Source organism: Mauremys mutica, chromosome 15 (genome assembly GCF_020497125.1).
Source record: "Mauremys mutica isolate MM-2020 ecotype Southern chromosome 15, ASM2049712v1, whole genome shotgun sequence".
Lineage (NCBI taxonomy): Eukaryota > Metazoa > Chordata > Testudines > Geoemydidae > Mauremys > Mauremys mutica.
In genome coordinates, this window is record NC_059086.1 from 3,383,359 (window position 1) to 3,403,568 (window position 20,210).

Below are 20,210 nucleotides of genomic sequence, written 5' to 3' on the forward strand. Positions count from 1 at the left end.
CACTAGCCACCTTTGGGAAAGCACCCAGCCTCCCCTGGAGCTGGGCAGAGAACCCAGGAGTCCTGGCTCCCAGCCCCTCTGGCTCCAACCCAGGGGTGGCTAAACTGCAGCTCAGGAGCAACATGCGGCTCCTTGTACAGGCACCGACTCCGGGGCTAGAGCTACAGGTGCCAACTTTCCCGTGTGCCGGGGGTGCTCACTGCTCAACCCCTGGCTCTGCCACCAGCCCTGCCCCCCCTCCACCCCTTCCCGCCCCCTCCCCTGAGCCCACCCTGCCCTCACTCCTCCTCCAGTGGTAAGATTCGGTCAGTGTTATTGACCTCCCAGGGCTGGGTTCTATTCCCTGCTGTCTCAGACTCCCCATGTGACTTTGGGCAAGTCCCTCCCTACGTGCTGTGCCTCAGTTTACCCACCTGCACAAATAGGCTCAATGACCCTGAACCACCTCCCTCGGGTAGGGGTGGGGGGCTGAGTGCAGCCAGGGAAGGGCTGACCATGTCGTCAGCACGGAAACTGGTGCCCAGCAAATTGCAGAGCACAAGCATGGAGCTGGGCCCTGCCCCAAGGTGTCCGCGGTCCAGCTGCTGCCCTGCGTGGGAATGCCACAGGGGGGTAGAAAGCTCCCAAAGCTAGAGATGGAACCCAGGAGTTCCCTCCCACTAGACCCCACTCCCCTTCCAGAGCTGGGGAGAGAACCCAGGAGTCCTGCCTCAATACCGCCCCCCCCGCTCTAACACAGCGCCCTGACCTTAGAAGCACTAGATGTTCCTTCCCCTTCCCTCCCTTCTCATGACCTGCTCTAACGTTGTGACACCAACCTCTGGATAACCCAGCCGGTCAGGTCAAGCCGACGTCTCCGCCTGCCTGCGCCCCGTCCCCTCCCGCGTGGAATCCCTGAGGTGGGTCCATCCCTCGGTGCTTCTCCAATGACTGATTTCTTGGGCCTCGCTAGGTTCTCCCATCACCCCATGGCTGAGGGAGCTGGGGCTTTAATAATCCTCCCTCCCCCCATAACCAGGGAAAAAGCAAATCTAAATGAACTTGAATGTGCCTTCTCGTTCTCTCCGGTGTAAATCAGGCCCAAGTCCATTGGAGTCAGCAGGCCTCTTTCTTCACTCAACCATTTGAGCAGTAGGAGAATCAGAGCCTTGGACTTCAATGGGGGCAGAATTTGGGCTTTTTTTGACACAGATAACACAAAGCACCAGATCCCCCAGCATCACGCCTCCAATCACCGGGACGGTATCCCCTGCTGGTGTAAGAGAGCAAAGACACCAATGGCAGGACATTGGTTGATACCATCCGACTTCTGGCCTGTCTTTACGAGTAGGGCTAAGACCCATCCCAATGACTGCACACAGGACCAGCTGATGCACTGAAGGCCGTCGCTGAGCCACATGTCAGAAATTAGAGCCCAGTCCCCTAGAAAGGTCTTGCCCATCAACCCCTGCTGGGAGTGGGCTCTGCGGCTCCACCTATAAACCCCTGCCCATGCCCCATGATCGTGCGTTAGTACAAGAGTGGACTTTGCCTTACGCCCACATTGCCCCCCCTTGAAATGGGGAGGGAACTGCACCAAAGCACTGCTAGGCCCCGGTTCTGGTCTCATGTAGACCTGGGTGAATCTGGAGTCACTCCACTAGAGTCTTTCCAGATTTACACACTTCAGAATCCGACCCTTGGTTTATGTCAGCAAAAGGTCTGAGTGTCTACCACGCCCACTGGCTTTGCTGGGATCCGAATGCAGTGAGAACAGACCTGAAGATTATGTTCCCCATAAACTCCTGGACAATCAACAAGTGGCTATTTACATTTGTCTAAGGGCTGCCCGGTATGGTATTCTCCTGAGCATTGCACTACCCGAACTGTGCAGGAGCTGGGTTCTAATCCCCCTTCCCCAGAATATTGCAATCTAATTAGCACAGGGGAGGGGTGTATTTTGCTCACGTGCTTGTGAATCTGGATTCACATCAGACAGGCAGCACCACAGGCATCAGCTGGCAGAAAAAACTCTCCCGTTAACAGAATACGCAGTGAGCTCCCAACCCACCTCTCTGCAGCTTCCTAACGGAAACGTGGCAGAGACCATCTGAAAATTCCTCATCGTGGTGGTAAAAAAATAGTAGTTTGGGTTTTGTTTAAACCCCTTCATGCTCTGATGACACAATCCCAAAGTCCCCAAATAGGGGAACAAGCCGAGTTGTTTCCATCTTTAAAGACTTGTTGCTTCTGCAATGCAGCGGCAGGTTCACACTGACCGAAGTCAGGCACTAGGAACCTAAAGATTCGCCACGGTGCTCTTTGGTCCTGCGTGGGATGAGCCTGGCCAGAAAGAATGGACCGAAAGAGCTCCTCAGGCAAAGGGGCGTATTATTTCAAGGAGACGCATCCCCCTGATTTGTTCTAGGACAGGAGAGGAGCTCGCGGAGGCAAATGGAGATCATCATTCCAGCTCGCATGAGAGATTCGCAGAGACCCGCTCCTGGCTCTCAGCTGAGTTTCACCATGACAGTGGAGTTGGTGATCCGTGCGCCGTAGTGTCCCGGCCTGAAATGAGTGTCCTTCCCTTTGTGGAGGAAATGCACATACCGCACTCCACGGCCGTACTGCCTGAACCGGTGGGACACCTGGGAGGGAAGGAAAAGGAACCCAAATTGATCTCTGGATCCTGTCACAAATCCATGTGCTCCAGAGAGAGGAAGCAGGGGCTACACAGACTGGTGAAGATATTCTTGCAGGGCAGGGGCTGGGCAAAACGGAATAGCTGCTGTGCAGCGAGAGGTGGGGTCGGAGAGCAGGCCTGCCCCACATTCCCCCCAGAGTGGTGGCCTAAGTTCCCAGTAAGGTGCGTGGCCGTGCAGCAGCCTATTTAGCGCTGTGCAGGGGCTCCGGGAACCCGTCCAGATGGGACCTGCTCTGCTCCAGGCGGGACGTCCCTCCCCCAACTCAACCCCAGACCTGCCACGGTTGGGGGAAGAGTGGCCTGAACCCAGCCATGGCCTGGACCTGCCTCAGCCAGGGAGAGAGGCACCCCAGTACCAGCCCGGACCTCCCGTGGCTGGGGAATGGTGCTTATCCCATGGCCCCATCCCCGGAGCTGCCATGGCAGGGAGAGGCGCCTCTCCCCCCAGCCCAAGTGCTGCTGCGGGGAGAGAGACCTGGGAGAAGCCCTCTCTCCCTGCTGTTGTCCCAGAGCACCCTCCTGCACCCTAAACCCCTCTTCCCCACCCCCACCCCAGAGCCTGCACCCCCCAGACAGAGCCCTCACCCCCTGCACCTCAACCTTCTGTTCCAGCCCTGAGCCCCTCACCCCCAGCCACAACCCAGAGCCCTCACCCCCTGAACCCCAACCCTCTGCCCCAGCTCTGAGCCCCCTGCCACACATCACGTCCATATTGGTGCACATAACTAGGGTGGATAAAAATCAATGATTTAAAAAAAATAGGATTTTTTCCCTCACGAACCATTTTATCTAAAGATCGTTTTAATTAAGATACATTATAGCTCAAATATCTCATCATGGAACAGGGATTATAAATTCTAATTCTATCGTATGAGACAATATATTCATGTCATGTTGAAGAAAAGTTTTGTAAATGAGTTCCAACAGTTCATGGATTAGGGATGCAATCTTATGGGGTTCCAGGGGCTTCTGTACAGATTCTTTAGGTTAATCTTTCTATCTACCCAATGGGACTCAGAGCTCAGTCTAGAAGATACCATCAGAGATGCCATGTTTTGCAGTTCTCAAACGGTGGATTTGTGTCTCCAGCGATAACATGCTTGTTAACAGCAATACTGTTTTAAAATAAATAACTAAAGAGGCGAGCAATAACAGACCCCAACCCTATTGTGCCTCTGCACATTGGTGTACACACAGTCAGTCCCTTAACTCTCTCTAAAAGTGCAAAGTTTCAAAAAGTTCAGTGAATAGAAGACTGTTGGGGGCAGAATAGATCTGGACAAGGAGAAATCTGGAGATAAATGTGAGAAGGGAGGCACAGGCAGTAGAAACAAAAGCGAAACTGTCTGAGCAGCATATTCCAGAAGTCTTGAGGTCTTTCTGAGTGTAGCCTTCATTGATTTGAGATCCACCGTACCATTCTCTCGCTAGAAGGGAAAACCTATATTGGCAGCAGGCCGTAAAAGAGACCCAGTCTGGGTCCCATCGATCTCTGAGTTGTGAGGAATATGTATTAAGGTTCTAACAACCAACAAGAATGCACTTTTATGAGGAAATCCATGATTAAAGAGAGTCTTCCTAACTAATGATTGTAGGGGGAGGGATAGCTCAGTGGTTTGAGCATTGGCCTGCTAAACCCAGGGTTGTGAGTTCAATCCTTGAGGGGGCCACTTAGGGATCTGGGGCAAAAATCTGTCTGGGGATTGGTCCTGCTTTGAGCAGGAGGTTGGACTGGATACTTCCTGAGGCCCTTCCAATCCTGATATTCTATGAAATCATGATTTAAATCAAATCCACGCTGCACATAACAAAATTCATTCCACACATGGGTGGGAAAAATTAGAGGGAGCACTGGAGGTGTCTCCCGTCCCAGAGGTCTGGGCCCAGCTCCAGCCGCCCTCTAGAGCGTCACATGTCCGTGCACAGGTGAGACCATTCCTGACCCAGCTGGATGCAGAGCTTTTCCTGCTGAGTGGGGCAGGCAGGGATAGTTTTGGGGGGGATGAGCACCCACTAGCCCTAGCCATCTGCCACCTGTGGTGGGCTAGTGGATAGAGCACTGGATGTCAGGAGACCCATGTTCTATTCTTCTCTCTGCCACCGCCAGCTGCACCTCTGCAATAAATGCCCCTGTGTCCCTTTAGACTGCGCTGTGCCCCCACCCGGCACAACGGGGCCCCGATCGCAGCTGCGGGCTCTAGGTGCGCCGGTAACAGACCTCATAAAATCCAGAGCCGCGCAGTGACTCTACAGATACCTCCCAGCGTAAAGAGGCAGCAGAGGGAGCCATCGGTCCTGCACGGATCCCATGAGCTACGCTACACAATCTTTGCTGGGCACCTCAACTATTCACACACATTATAGCCATAAGAGCGACCTTAAAAGAACATTAAGGTGCAGGGTCGAGCCCTCCAGAGTTAGGAACAGCCCGAATTCAGGCTGCCCGTGCACGCTTTGTGCAGCCCCCTTGCGCGTCTGCATTAGAAACCAGTCGTTAATTACACTGTCCCCACAGGACCCTAGCCCCATTCAGGGCAGGACAGCGCTCAGGGAGGACATGTCTACGCTGTGCCAATACCACCCGCGGCAGAGCGTCTCCAAGCGCGGCTTTACAGACTCGGGCTGGCCCTGCAAATACCCGGGTCGACGGCTCTGAAACCCAGGGAGGGAGCTGGTGTCTGAGCCAGAGCACCAGCCCGAGTGGTAATGTCTATGCTGCTGTTTTTAGCGACGTAGCCCGAGTCTGTAAACCCGGCTGCTGAGACTCTCTGCCCCCGGTTGTTGGTTTTTTTTGCAGTGCAGACGTACCCCGAAGGGGGAGCTGCTCAGTATTTCTTTGTATCCTCGTCCTTCAGCCTGTGAACCGATTCAGACCCACAGGCACAGTCCAGGGCCACGAAGGGGGACCCCAGTGGAACCCCAAGGGTACCCCACCACCACAGATCGAACTCCTGTATGGAATAATTCTGCCATGGATCTAGCGACCCCCTTTTGGGGAGGTGGATTAACCGCAGTGACGGAAGAACCTCTCCAGCCAGCGTTGGCAGCTCCTACACTGAAGCACTCCAGCTGTGAACACTAGAGGGGTTTCACGTGGGCAAGACCCATGGGTGGAGTTTGTTTTGTGGGTGAGCTGGGAAGAGAACCACCCTCCCACGTCCAGCAAGTTTCCCCTTTCAAACTTGATTTCATCCCCCTTCTCGGTCTATGCGATAGATTCCGGGATGGTCACGCTGCAGCCTAGACTGGGTGATGAGTCGGCGTGAAGAGCTGATGACAGCTCCAAGACAGGGCGAGAGCTCTTTCGGTTTGGGAGTCACGATTTTTAACTCTTGGCGCTCTGGTTTTTTTGGTTGTTTTAAACATCCATAATTTTACAAATGACGCCCACTAGTGATTCATCCCTACCCCTTTTCAGGGGTAGATCTGAAAGTGCGTTACAGTAGAGCTTGGTCTCATTATCCCTTCACAGGCGGACTGAGGCGTGGGGAGGGGAAGTGACTTGCCCAAAGTCAACCCAGTGGCTGAGTCGGTTCTAGAACCCAGGTGTCCTGACTCCCAGTCCCTTAATGTGCCCAGAGAGCTGGCAACGGAGCCGGCTCACCTGGTGATACTGCGCGTCGTTCCACTGTTGTATGGCATCGGAGTTGGCATGGAATTCAGCGATTACAGTTCTTCTGTTAGCAGCCAGGAGCTTGACGCAGATGGAGTATTCACAGCCACCATTTCGCTGGGTGCCCCACCTGCAGGATGGGAACAGACGTTGGGGAACATGGAACCTCGTCGGGCAGCAAGAGGAAGACAGGACACAGCACCCCCCCCCCGAATGTAGAACGTAACAGGAATCCTGGGAACACACACAGCTGAATCCAACACAAGCAGCATCACCGGCTTTTTGGTCCCCGTCTGTCAGGGGATTTCACCAGCATCTTAGCTCCAAGCACTGTAACATCCTGACCCACTGGTCTTGTCTAGCCCAGCAACTTCAGGGAAGCCCGTCTACAATCCTAGCCAGCAAATTCAAGAACAGACGCTACCTGTGACATGCATTTGACGCAAGCCGCTGACCAATAGTTGGGCAGGAGAAACTCACTGTTAAAAATCCGACCCTTGTCACTGCTTTAATTAAGGGCTAACAGGGCTCCCAACCTACATCTCTGGGTCCTCCGAGGGGACCTCCAGCAAAAAAACCAATAGATCAAACAAGGTTCAACAGGCTTGATATTTTTAAATGATTAAAAAAACAACCCAAAAACAAACCCAAACCCTTTGATTTTGAGGCACAGGTGGCCCCTATAACTAGAATTGAAGGAAACTGCAGAGGTCTTATTTTAGTCAGCAGAAATCAGCAGAAAAGACACAATCCCATTACTTTCAGCAGGTCACAATTCAGGCCTCTAGGGAAAAGAAGGTGAAATTTACCAATCGGAGATGTAGATTTCCGGTTGGTAGGTATCCAGCAGTTTTTCCCACAACCCCTCCTTTAGAAGATCTACGAGCTGCGATTTGATGCACCACCTACATAAGGGAAAAGGAAACCCTAATGTGATATTGGAATAGCACCTGAGATTAGGGCCACATTGTGCTGGGCGCTGCGCACTCTGTGGACACTAGGGGGGAAAAAAGGGTATTCGTGGACAGGTGTTGAAATCCTACTGTAGATAAGGCAGCTGTGGGTATAATGTGTTGGCAGGTCAATATAAACTCTAGGAAGAGACAATTGCTGTCCCACAGATATGGTGGGCAAAGGGTGGGAGGGGAAACCGAGGCACAGAGAGGAAGTAGTTTTTGCTCAAGGTCACACAGCAGAGCCAGGAACAGAGCTCAGGTGTTCACGCCTCCGGGCACTCCCCCAGTACAGCTCCCTGTGTGGACAGGCAAAGCTGCCATAAGCCATGACTTGAACTCATGGGGTCAGCTCCCCCAGTGCAAATAACGTCTGCTATAGGAGTTTGCTGGGGCAGCTAAGCCCGGGGCTGGAATCGGGGCAAATCAGCAGTGCAGAGAAGGCCTCATAAACTTGGAGCGACACCGTTCCTAGTTCTCGCCTGCCAGACACTTTGGGTTGATACCGACACCTGGGTAGAGTGTGTCTGTTTTGTGTGTGTCATGATGACACAAGGGCAGCACTGAGTCAGGGCCTGCATCTGATCTTGGTTATACCACTGAAAATCCGGAGCCATTTCACTGAAGTGACTCCAGATTTATTTAGTGCCTGTCCACGGGCAAATTTCTGCGCAGTGAAGCAGTTTTTTGTACTCAAACTACAGATGTGTAAACACTGCCAAGCCACTTTGTGCACAGAAACTCCTCAGTTGCAGCGCTGCAAAAAACCCACCTCGATGAGAGTCGTAAGACAGTTTGCGCACAGGCTCCAGCGCTCTATTGCCAGTGTACACACTTGATTGCTATTGTGCTGTAATTGGCTTCCGGAGCTGTCCCATAATCCCTCAAGGGACATCCCAGGGTTTCCCCCTTCCCCTGCCTCAGGACTGGTTGCTTCCTGCACTGTCTGAACTTACAAGACAGCCTGCTGGCCCCCTCTCTGGCCCCCAGAACACACTGCCTCTCTCCCCTCCATACCCACCCACCCAGGCCAGTTCAGTTGAAAAGCAGCTGGCAATGCAGTAGGATGCCCATGGAACAATGGGATTGGGAAACCTGCATCATGCGACATTGTGCCTGCCCATGAGGCATTGCAAACCCTTCCCGAAGCCCCTGCGGCCAGTTGCACACTGGGATAGCTCCCACAATGCACTGCTGTCTTGCCCTTGCACAACCTGTTAATGTGGATGTGCTCCAGCATCACAAGGAGCACAGTGTGGACACCCAACAGTGGTTTAATTCCAGTGTTTTAATAAAAGTGGAATAACTTGTGGCGCAGAAACTTACCAATGTAGACACACCCTTAGACCATGTCCACAGTCAGAGCACTTTGCTAGTATAAGAATCCCAGGATACCCTGTTGGCAGATAAAACCACCCTCCCTGAGCGAAACAAACTCTCCTAGTAACAGAGCACCGTACTGTATAATTGAATTCACACTGGCTAGCACAGCTCTCTTCTCAATGCCTGACCGACAGATCTGTGCCGGCAGAAATCTGTAGCGTAGCCCTGACCTAAATCCAGAGCCACTCCGGATTTACTGGTGTGTACACATATTTGGGACATGATGGTACAAGGTGCAGGGCAGACTCAGGCCTGGCACCTCTGGGTCTCATTTATGCTGGGTCGATCCAGAGCAACTCTGGATTCATAGTAGCACATGCCAGACCAGCACCGGTCTGGCCTTTGGAGAATTGGTAGCTCTCTGCCACATGGGGAAGGTGGGGGAGCAAACAGGAAGGCCCAGGGGACGAACTCACTCAAAGGATGTGGTGAAGCAGGTCTGGGCCGGGGCGCCCTCCACCGGGCATCCGTTCTCTTCCACCTGCCAGCCATGGCGCCCACGCTCCACCTGCCAGTGAGAGAACTGATCTGCGGGAAGAGAATGTGTCAGGGGGAGGATGGGGCGAGGTGCAGTGGGAGCTGGTTTGATGGGGCGGGGGACGGCACCCTGCTGGGCACCCATTCCCAGGGGAGGGGGGGGAGGGGGTTAATGTGGCTCTTGAAAATAAACAGGGAGAGAAATAAATATCGAGGGAGGTTGCTGGGGAGGAGGGAGACTCCCCCCCTTCCCTCACCCCTGCCAGACCCCTGCCAGACCCCCAGGCACCTTTCTGTCCCAGTGCCCTCTCATCACCCCCTCCCCCACTCTGGTGCTCCCTCTCCCTTGGCCCCCCTCAACCCACATTCTCCCTGGTGCCCCTCCCCATATTCACACCCCTCAGCGCTCCCCATTCACCTCCTGCTCTCCCACCTCGTCCCCTCTCCTCCAATGCCCTCCCCCCCCAGCACCTGGCACTGGCCGCTGTCGCAAGACAGGCCACTGGCAGAGATGGACCATGGGTCTGACCCACTGGGGCTGTTCTTATGGTGACCCCCGGGACTCCCACCGCCCCCATAATCCCAGCATCCCTCTCCGACGCCCCCGGGGCCGGCACCCACCCTGCCCGCAGGGGTTCCGGAGCAGGTTGCGCCCGAAGGGCTCCAGGAGGCAGATCCGGCTCCACCGCGGCGGGGGGCAGAGGCGGGCGGCCGCCAGGGTGGCCCCCAAGCCCGGCCGCCTCTCGCCCTGCAGCCGCCAGACCGTGGGCCCGTCGATGAGGTCCCGCCAGCGGCGACACACCGGCCGGCAGCGGGTCACCAGGGCGCGGCCCGGGACCCAGCTCAGGATCCGCGCCAGCAGCTCGTCCGGGAGCGGGTTCAGGTCCAGCGGGGGCGGGGCAGACGGGGGCGCCCACTGCACCAGCATGACCGGGGGGGCCCGGCTCTCCCCCTGCCCCATGGCCGGGGGGCGGCCTGGCTCGCTCAGGCCCCGCTACTTTCCTCGTCGCATCCGCTCATGTGATCCCGGCCCCGCCTTGGAGCCGCCCCGGCCTCGTTTACACGGGTGCAAAGCGAGCACCGGATTCCGCCCCCCAATTTACACGGGTGCAAAGCGAGCACCGGATCCCGCCCCTGCAAGCCAGGGGGCGCCTGAAACAGGCTGCGGGAAACGCCCCCAGCTCCGGGTTCCCCGCTCAGCCCCGCTGCAGGGTCTGACACCGGTTCTGGTCGCCGGCTGGTGTAAATCGGTGCCTCCACCTGCAGCCCCCCTCCCCCGCACAGTGCTCCCCCAACTGGTCCCCCCTCCGCCACCTGGCACTGGCCACTGTCGGGAAAACTCCCAGCCTCCCCTGGAGCGGGGCAGAGAACCCAGGAGTCCTGGCTCCCAGCCCCTCTGGCTCCAACCCAGGTGTGGCCAAACTAGGGCTCAGGAGCAGCATGCAGCTCCTTGTACAGGCACCGACTCCGGGGCTAGAGCTACAGGTGCCAACTTTCCAGTGTGCTGGGGGTGCTCACTGCTCAACCCCTGGCTCTGCCACAGGCCCTGCCCCCCCTCCACCCCTTCTCGCCCCTTCCCCTGAGCCCACCCTGCCCTCACTCCTCCTCCAGTGGTAAGATTCGGTCAGTGTTATTGGCCTCCCAGGGCTGGGTTCTATTCCCTGCTGTCTCAGACTCCCCATGTGACTTTGGGCAAGTCCCTTCCTACGTGCTGTGCCTCAGTTTCCAAACCTGCACAAATAGGGTCAATGACACTGAACCACCTCCAACGTGGGGTGGGGGAAGAGGGGTGTGGTGGTGGCTGACAGCAGCCAGGGAAGGACTGACCATGTCGCCAGCACCGAAACTGGTGCCCAGCAAATTGCAGAGCACAGGCCTGGAGCTGGGCCCTGCCCCAAGGTGTCTGCAGTCCAGTTGCTGCCCTGCATGGGAATGCCACAGGGGGTACAAAGCTCCCAAAGCTAGAAGTAGAACCCAGGAGTCCTGATTCCCAGCCCGCACCACCTGCTCTAACCACTAGATCCCACTCCCCTTCCAGAGCTGGGGAGAGAACCCAGGAGTCCTGCCTCACTTCCCCACCACGCTCTAACACAGCGCCCTGACCTAAGCAGCACTAGATGTTCCTTCCCCATTTCCCCCCCCATCTCGTGACCTGCTCTAATGTTGTGACACCGGCCTCTGGATAACCCAGCCGGTCAGGTTAAGCCGACGTCCCCTCCCGCGTGGAATCCCTGATGTGGATCCATCCCTCGGTGCTTCTCCAATGACTGATTTAGAATAATAGAATCAGTGACTATCAGGGTTGGAAGGGACCTCAGTAGGTATCTAGCCCAACCCCCTGCTCAAAGCAGGACCAACCCCAACTAAATCATCCCAGCCAGGGCTTTGTCAAGTCAGGCCTTAAAAACCTCTAAGGAAGGAGATTCCACAACCTCCCTAGGGAACCCATCCCAGTGCTTCACCACCCTCCTAGTGAAATAGTGTTTCCTAATATCCAACCTAGGCCTCCCCCACTGCAACTTGAGACCATTGCTCCTTGTTCTGTCATCTGCCACCACTGAGAACAGCCGAGCTCATCCTCTTTGGAACCCCCTTTCAGGTAGTTGAAGGCTGCTATCAAATCCCCCCTCATTCTTCTCTTCTGCAGACTAAATAACCCCAGTTCCCTCAGCCTCTCCTCATAAGTCATGTGCTCCAGCCCCCTAAACATTTTTGTTGCCCTCCACTGGACTCTCTCCAATTTTTCCACAATCTTCTTGTAGTGTGGGGCCCAAAACTGGACACACTACTCCAGATGAGGCCTCACCAATGCCGACTAGAGGGCCTTGCTAGGTTCTCCCATCACCCCATGGCTAAGGGAGCTGGGCCTTTAATAACCACCCCTGTAACCAGGGAAAAATCAAATCTCAATGAACCACAGTGTGCCTCTGTTTCCCTTTTACAGACACAAGAACAAAACAAATCAAATCCCCTCTATGGCCTCCTGCTAATCCCATGTCATCTCGGGGCAGGGCAGAGGGTAGCGAGCGGTGGGTCCAGGACCTTCTACCCTCGGGCCGAACGCTGCCCTTTGGGGAGTAACGCTGGATCTCGGGGGCCGATGGGGACAAGCGGTGGGGACTGAAGCTGCTGATGGACCAAAGGACCCAGGGTGGCAGGTAAGTTCTTGGGGTCACAGGATCCTTCCCAGCTCTGGATCCGGAGACCCGGGAAGAGCCGGACGGCACACGGCCGCCCCCTGGCCGGACAGCGCCGGCCGACGGGCACAGCTCCTTATAAAGGGCGAGTGGCGGGAAAGCGCTGAGGGGACGGCGGTTACAAGCCAGTTCCAACCGGTTCGAACCAGCTGTTCGCGCCACAGCTTTGGCGCCTGCATTTTCCTGCCTGTCACCCAGCCGCCCCCCAGCGATGGTTCGGCCTTTCGTGGCCCCGGCCAGCTTCCCTGGGAGCAACGTGTCCCTGCAGAGCTGTGTCAGGCTTCACACGCTGTTTCAGGCCCTCCCCCCCCCCGCCCTACCTGCATGATCCTGAGCTTCGCCCCCCGCTCTGAGCAGGCCGGGCAGCAGCTGGACCTCACTGCACTAACCAGCAGCATCTCCTTAGGTGGCTTCTTGGCAGCTTGCAACCTGCTGCTCAGGGAACACTGGGGGCACAGCTGCCTGCCCCTCCTGGGCCAGGCCCCCCAGTACAAACTCGGGGAGAAGAGGGAGAGCTCTTCCGCTACAACCCCCACATGCTTCATTTAATTACCACCACACCTCACTGCAAACTCCTGTCTGCTGCCTCCTGCTCTCTCTCAGCTGTGCCTGGTCCCCAAGTTTCTTCCTCTCACTGAAGGGAGAAGAACTGGGCCATTCACCTTGGGCCTGTCTCACCTTCAAGCCAGCTGAGCTGTGAAAGCACCCACACCACACGCTGTTCAGAAAAGCACTTTAATCATCAGTAACAAGCCGCACAGCTGGTGGTATCATATTCAGCGACTCCATTTGGGGACAGAGCCCTGTGAAACTGACCAGCTAATACATTCCCTGGCCCCTCTTTTCTGGTGAGGAACCAGCTCAAACCTTCCATGCCCTTTTATTAATAAAACCAACTCAGGCCAACAGGAAACCCGTTAGCTCTCTCAGTAACTAACCTACCGGGGAGTTCAGCCCAGGCCCGTGGGGTCATTTTAAACGATAACAGCCTGGCCCAAAGGGCCACCATCCCTCCCGGCTCTCTGCGCACCAAGGGAACGGGTTGGGAGGTTGCTCAGCGCTAGGACTGAATAGCTACCCTAGCTCCCTTCTCCTTCTCTCCGGTGTAAATCAGGCCTAAGTCCATTGGAGTCAGCAGGCCTCATTCCTCGCTCACTCAGTTCTGGCCTGTCTGTACTAGCAAGGCTAAGACCCATCCCGATGACTGCACGCAGGACCAGCTGAGACACTGAAGGCCGTCGCTGGGCCATGTGGCAGAAATTACACCCCAGTCCCCTAGAAAGGTCTTTCCCATCAACCTCCCCATCAACCCCTGCTGGGAGTGGGCTCTGCGGCTCCGCCTATAACCCCCTGCCCATGCCCCGTGATCATGCGTTAGTACAAGAGTGGACTTTGCCTTACGCCCACATCGCCCCCCAAAATGGGGAGGGAACTGCACCAAAGCACTGCTAGGCCCCGGTTCTGGTCTCACGTAGACCTGGGTGAATCTGGAGTCACTCCACTGGAGTCTTTCCAGATTTACACACCGGTCAGTTACTTCAGAAGCTGACCCTTGGTTTATGTCAGCAAAAGGCCTGAGTGTCTACCAGGCCCAGCTTTGCTGCGATCCGAGTGCAGTGATAACAGACCTGAATGTTACGTTCCCCATAAACTCGTGGACAATCAACAAGCGGCTGTTTACGTTTGTCTAGGGGCTGCCCTGTATGGTATTCTCGTGAGCACTGCACTACCCGAACCGTGCAGGAGCTGGGTTCTAACCCCCTTGCCCAGAACCATGCAATCTAATTAGCACGGGGGACAGGAGGGTATATTTTGCTCACCTGTGAATCTGGATACACATCAGACAGGCAACACCACAGGCATCAGCTGGCAGAAAACTCTTCCATTAACAGAACACGCAGTGAGCTCCCAACCCACCTCTCTGCAGCTTCCTAACAGAAACGTGGCAGAGACGATCTGAAAATTCCTCATCGTGGTGGTTAAACAACTATTTTTTTAACCCCTTCATGCTCTGATGACACAATCCCAAAGCCCACAAATAGGGGAACAAGCCCAACTTTTTCCATCTTTAAAGTCTTGTTGCTTCTGCCGTCCAGCGGCAGGTTCACACTGACCGAAGTCAGGCACTAGGAACCTAAAGATTCGCCACGGTGCTCTTTGGTCCTGCGTGGGATGAGGCTGGCTAGAAAGAATGGACCAAAAAAGCTTCTCAGGCAAAGGGGCGTATTAATTTCAAGGAGACGCAGCCCCCTGATTTGTTCTAGGACTGGAGAGGAGCTCGCAGAGGCCAATGGAGATCATCATTCCGGCTCGCATGAGAGATTCGCAGAGACCCGCTCCTGGCTCTCAGCTGAGCTTCACCATGACTGTGGAGTTGGTGATCCGTGCGCCGTAGTGTCCTGCCCAGAAATGAGTGTCCTTCCCTTGGTGGAGGAAATGCACATACCGCACTCCACGGCCGTACTGCCTGAACCGGTGGGACACCTGGGAGGGAAGGAAAAGGAACCCAAATTGACCTCTGGACCGTCACAAATCCGTGTGCTCCAGAGAGAGGAAGCAGGGGCTACACAGACCGGTGAAGATATTCTTGCAGGGCGGGGGCTGGGCAAAACGGAATAGCTGCTGTGCAGCGAGAGGGGGGTCGGAGAGCAGGCCTGCCCCACATTCCCCCCAGAGTGGTGGCCTAAGTTCCCTGTAAGGTGCCCGGCTGCGCCGCAGCCTATTTAGCACTGTGCAGGCGTCCAGGGAACCCACCTGGCTGGGACCTGCCTCAGCCAGGGAGAGATGTGCCCCAGCCCCAGCCTGGACCTCCCGTGGCCGGGGGATGGGCGTCTAGCCTGCGGCCCCAGTGCCAGAGCTGCAGCCCAAGTGCTGCTGCGGGCAGAGAGAGCTGTGGGGGGCCTCTCCCCCTGCCATAGGCCCAGAGCACCCTCCTGCACCCCAAACCCCTCATCCCCAGCCCCACCCCAGAGTCCAAATTCTCAGGCAAAGCCCTCATACCCCTGCACCCAAATCCTCTGCCTCTGCCCCAGCCCTGAGCCCCCTCCCACACATCACCTCCATAGGGGGGGCACATAACCAGGGTGGATAAAAATCAATTATTTAAAAAAAATTAAAAATCAGATTTTTTTGATAAAAAAGTGAAACTGTCTGAGCAGCATATTCCAGAAGCCTTGAGGTCTTTCCGAGTGTAGCCTTCATTGATTTGAGATCCACCGTACCATTCTCTCGCTAGAAGGGAAAACTTACAATGGCAGCAGGCTGTAAAAGAGACCCAGTCTGGGTCCCTTCTATCTCTGAGTTGTGAGGAATATGTATGAAGGTTATAACAACCAACAAGAATGCACTTGTATGTAGAAATCCATGATAAAATCGAGTCTTCCTGACTAGTGATTAAATAATAACACAATTCACATAACAAAATTCATTCCGCACATGGGTGGGAAAAAGTAGAGGGAGCCCTGGCGGTGACTCCCATCCCTGAGTCTGGGCCCGGCTCCAGCCGCTTGCAGAATTCAGAGGAGCCCTCTCGAGCGTCACGTAACACGAGTGTCCGTGCACAGGTGGGGCCATTCCTGCCTCCTTCCTGGCCCTGGTGCAGCTGGATGCAGAGCTTTGCCTGCCGAGTGGGGCGGGCAGGAATAGTGTTTTTGTTTTTGTTGCACCGACTAGGCCTAGCCATCTGCCGCCTGTGGTGGGCTAGTGGATAGAGGACTGGATGTCAGGAGACCCGTGTTCTATTCCTTTCTCTGCCAGCGCCACTCGCTCCTCCTCTCCTCCGTGTTGAAACATACACAATTTTACAAATTACGCCCACTTCATCCCTACCGCTTTTCAATGGCAGATCTCAAAGCACTTTACAGTGGAGCTTGGTATCAGGGTGACCAGACAGCGAGTATGAAAAATTGGGACAGGGGGTGGAGGGTAATAGGCGCCTATATTAGACATAGCCCCAAACATCAGGTCACCCTACTTGGTCACGTTATCCCCCTTTCACAGGGAAACTGAGGCACAGGGCGGGGAAGTGACTTGCCCAAAGTCAACCCAGTGGCTGAGACGGTTCTAGAACCCAGGGGTCCTGACTCCCAGTCCCTTAATGTGCCCAGAGAGCTGGCAACGGAGCCGGCTCACCTGGTGATATTGCTGGTCATTCCATTGTTGTACGGGATCGGGGTTGGCCTGGAATTCAGCGATTACAGTACTTCTGTTAGCAGCCAGGAGCTTGACGCAGATGGAGTATTCACAGCCACAGTCTTCTCGGGCGCCCCACCTGCGGGACGGGAACAGACGTTGGGGAACTAGGAACCTCGGGGGGGCAGCAAGAGGGAGACAGGACACAGCCCCCCGAATGTAGAATGTAACAGAAATCTTGGGAACACACACAGCTGAAATCAACCACCGGCTTTTTGGTCCCCATCAATCAGGGGATTGCACCAGCATCTTAGCTCCAAGCACTGTAATATCCTCACCCGCTGGTCTTGTCTCGCCCAGCAACTTCGGGGAAGCCCGTCTACAATCCTAGCCAGCAAATCCGAGAACAGACACGACCTGTGACATGCATTTGACGCAAGTCCCTGACCAAGAGTTGGGCGGGAGAAACTCTCTGTTAAAAATCCAACCCTTGTCACTGCTTTAATTAAGGGCTAAGAGGGCTCCCAACCCACATCTCTGGGTCCTCCAGGTTCAACAGGCTTGATATTGTTAAGGCTTAAAAAAAAAACAATCACCCCTAAACAACTCCAAACCCGCAGAGGTCTTATTTTAGTCATCAGAAATCAGCAGCAAAGACACAAATCCATTTCTTTCAGCAGGTCACAATTCAGGCCTCTAGGGAGAAGAGGGTGAAACTTACCAATCGGAGATGTAGATTTCCGGTTGGTAGGTATCCAGCAGCTCTTCCCACAACCCCTCCTTTAGAAGATCTACCAGCTGCGATTTGATGCACCACCTAGAGGGGAAAAGGAAACCCTAATGAGATATTGCAAGAGCACCTAACTGAGCCCAGGGCCACTTTTCCCCTCTGAGCAGCGCCCAGCGCAACCGAGGCATGGACAGAGGAAGTAGTTTTTCCTCAAGGTCACACAGCAGAGCCAGGAACAGAGCTCAGGTGTTCACGCCTCCGGGCACTCCCCCAGTACAGCTCCCTGTGTAGACAGGCAAAGCTGCCATAAGCCATGACTTGAACTCATGGGGTCAGCTCCCCCAGTGCAAATAACGTCTGCTATAGGAGTTTGCTGGGGCAGCTACACCCGGGGCTGGAATCAGGGCAAATCAGAAGTGCAGAGAAGGCCTCGTAAATCTGGAGCGACACCGTTCCCAGTTCTCCCTGCCGACACTTGGGTAGAGTGTACGTGTTCATGTGTCATGATGACACAAGGGCAGCACAGAGTCAGGGCCTGATATGATCTTGGTTATACCGCTGCAAATCGGGAGCGACTCCACAGAAGTGACTCCAGATTTACTTAGGGCTTGTCTACACTGTCAAGTTTCTGCGAAGTGAAGCAGCTTTCTGCACTCAAACTGCAGACATGTAAACACTGCCAAGCCACTTTGTGTGCAGAAACTCTGCAGCTGCAGCGCTGCAAAAAACCCACCTCAACGAGTTCTTAGGCTGTTTGCACAGAGGCTCCAGTGCTCTATTGCCAGTGTACACACTTGATTGCTATTGTGCTGTAATTGGCTTCCGGAGCTGTCCCATAATCCCTCAAGGGACATCCCAGGGTTTCCCCCTTCCCCTGCCTCAGGACTGGTTGCTTCCTGCCACTGTCTGAACTTACAAGACAGCCTGCTGGGCCCCTCTCTGGCCCCCAGAACACACTGCCTCTCTCCCCTCCATACACACCCACCCAGCCCAGTTCAGTTGAAAAGCAGCTGGCAATGCAGTAGGATGCCCATGGAACAATGGGATTGGGAAACCTGCATCATGTGACATTGTGCCTGCCCATGAGGCATTGCAAACCCTTCCCCAAGCGCCCTGCGGCCAGTTGCACCGTGGGATAGCTCCCACAATGCACTGCTGTCTTGCCCTTGCAAGACCTGCTAATGTGGATGTGCTCCAGTATCACAAGGAGCACAGTGTGGACACCCAACAGCAGTTTAATTCCAGCACTTTAATAACTGTGGAATAACTTGTGGCGCAGAAACTTGCCCATGTAGACACACCCTTAGACCATGTCCACTGTAGGAGCCCTTTGCCGGTATAAGAATCCCAGGATACCCTGTTGGTAGATAAAACCACCCTCTCCGAGTAACAATGCACCGTACTGTATAACTGAATTCACACTGGCTAGCACAGCTCTCTTCCCAACGCCTGACCGACAGATCTGCCCTGGCAGAAATATGTAGCGTATCCCTGACCTAAATCCAGAGCCACTCCGGATTTACTGGTGTTTACATATATTTGGTATAATACTGTACAAGGTGCAGGGCAGACTCAGGCCTGGCACCTCTGGATCTCACTTATGCTGGGTCAATCCAGAGTGACTCTGGATTCATAGGGGCACATGCCAGATCAGGACTGGTCTGGCCTCTGGAGAACAGGGAGCTTTCTGCCCCATGGGGAAGGTGGTGGGCAAATGGGAAGGCCCAGGGGACAGGGCAAAGGATGAGACGAAGCAGGTCTGGGCTGGGGCGCCCTCGACCGGGCAGCGGTTCTCTTCCACCTTCCAGCCATCGCCCCCACGCTGCACCTGCCAGTGAGAGAACTGATCTGTGGGAAGAGGATGCATCAAGAAGGGGGATGAGGTGTGGTGGGAGCTGGTTTATGGGGTGTGGGATGCTGCCCGGGTGAGCACCCATTCCCGGGGAGGGGGAGGAGTGGGTTAATAATTGGAGATATACCAATCTCCTAGAACTGGAAGGGACCTTGAAAGGTCATTGAGTCCAGCTCCTGCCTTCACTAGATTTTGCCCCAGATCCCTAAGTGGCCCCTCAAGGACTGAACTCACAACCCTGGGTTTAGCAGGCCAATGCTCAAACCACTGAGCTATCCCACCCCCTCTTGAGGGGGGTTGCTGGGGAGGAGGGAGACTCTCCCCCCTTTCCTGACACCCCTGCCAGACCTCCTTTTGCCCCAGTGCCCTCTCATCACCCCTCCCCTTCTTCCTTGGGCCCCCCAACCCACACTCTCCCTGGTGCCCCTCCCCACAAACACACTCCTCAGTGCTCCCCATTCACCTCCTGCTCTGCCACCTGCTCCCCTCTCCTCCAATGCCCTCACCCCCCAGCACCTGGCACTGGCCGCTGTCGGAAGACAGGCCACTGGCAGAGATGGACCATGGGTCTGACCCACTGGGGCCGATCTTATGGTGACCCCCGCCCTGGACTCCCCCCGCCCTCCCCACTCTCCCCATCCGTCTCCAACGCTGCCCCGCCCCCCCCCGGGGCCGGCACCCACCCTGCCCGCAGGGGTTCCGGAGCAGGTTGCGCCCGAAGGGCTCCAGGAGGCAGATCCGGCTCCACCGCGGCGGGGGGCAGAGGCGGGCGGCCGCCAGGGTGGCCCCCAAGCCCGGCCGCCTCTCGCCCTGCAGCCGCCAGACAGTGGGCCCGTCGATGAGGTCCCGCCAGCGGCGACACACCGGCCGGCAGCGGGTCAGCAGGTCGCGGCCCGGGACCCAGCTCAGGATCCGCGCCAGCAGCTCGTCCGGGAGCGGGTTCAGGTCCAGCATGACCGGGGGAGCCCGGCTCCCCCCCTGCCCCATGTCCGCGGGGCGGCCTGGCTCGCTCAGGCCCAGCTACCGCTCCCCGCCGCATCCGCTCATGTGATCCCGGCCCCGCCTTGGAGCCGCCCCGGCCTCGTTTACACGGCTGCAAAGCGGGCGCCGGATCCCGCTCCTGCAAGCCAGGGGGCGCCTGAAACCGGCTGCGGGAAACGCCCCCAGCTCCGCGTTCGCCGCTCAGCCCCG

At 55.9% G+C, this 20,210-nt stretch overlaps 2 protein-coding genes across 2 annotated transcripts; both read right to left on the reverse strand.

Moving 5' to 3' along the window:
• Positions 1–770: 770 nt before the first annotated feature.
• LOC123350234 (F-box only protein 17-like) lies at positions 771–10,329 on the reverse strand. The gene is made up of 5 exons (XM_044988706.1): positions 9,731–10,329; positions 9,049–9,160; positions 7,106–7,201; positions 6,288–6,426; positions 771–2,627 (listed from the first exon to the last, which is right to left on the reverse strand). Exons 1-5 carry the CDS (start codon positions 10,068–10,070, stop codon positions 2,490–2,492), a joined length of 825 nt encoding a protein of 274 aa, XP_044844641.1. The 5' UTR covers positions 10,071–10,329; the 3' UTR covers positions 771–2,489.
• Positions 10,330–13,027: 2,698 nt separating this feature from the next.
• LOC123350235 (F-box only protein 17-like) lies at positions 13,028–20,210 on the reverse strand. Its single transcript, XM_044988707.1, has 5 exons — positions 19,703–20,210; positions 18,904–19,015; positions 17,159–17,254; positions 16,438–16,576; positions 13,028–14,790 (listed from the first exon to the last, which is right to left on the reverse strand). The coding sequence occupies exons 1-5, from the start codon at positions 20,004–20,006 to the stop codon at positions 14,653–14,655; spliced, it is 789 nt and encodes a 262-aa protein (XP_044844642.1). The 5' UTR covers positions 20,007–20,210; the 3' UTR covers positions 13,028–14,652.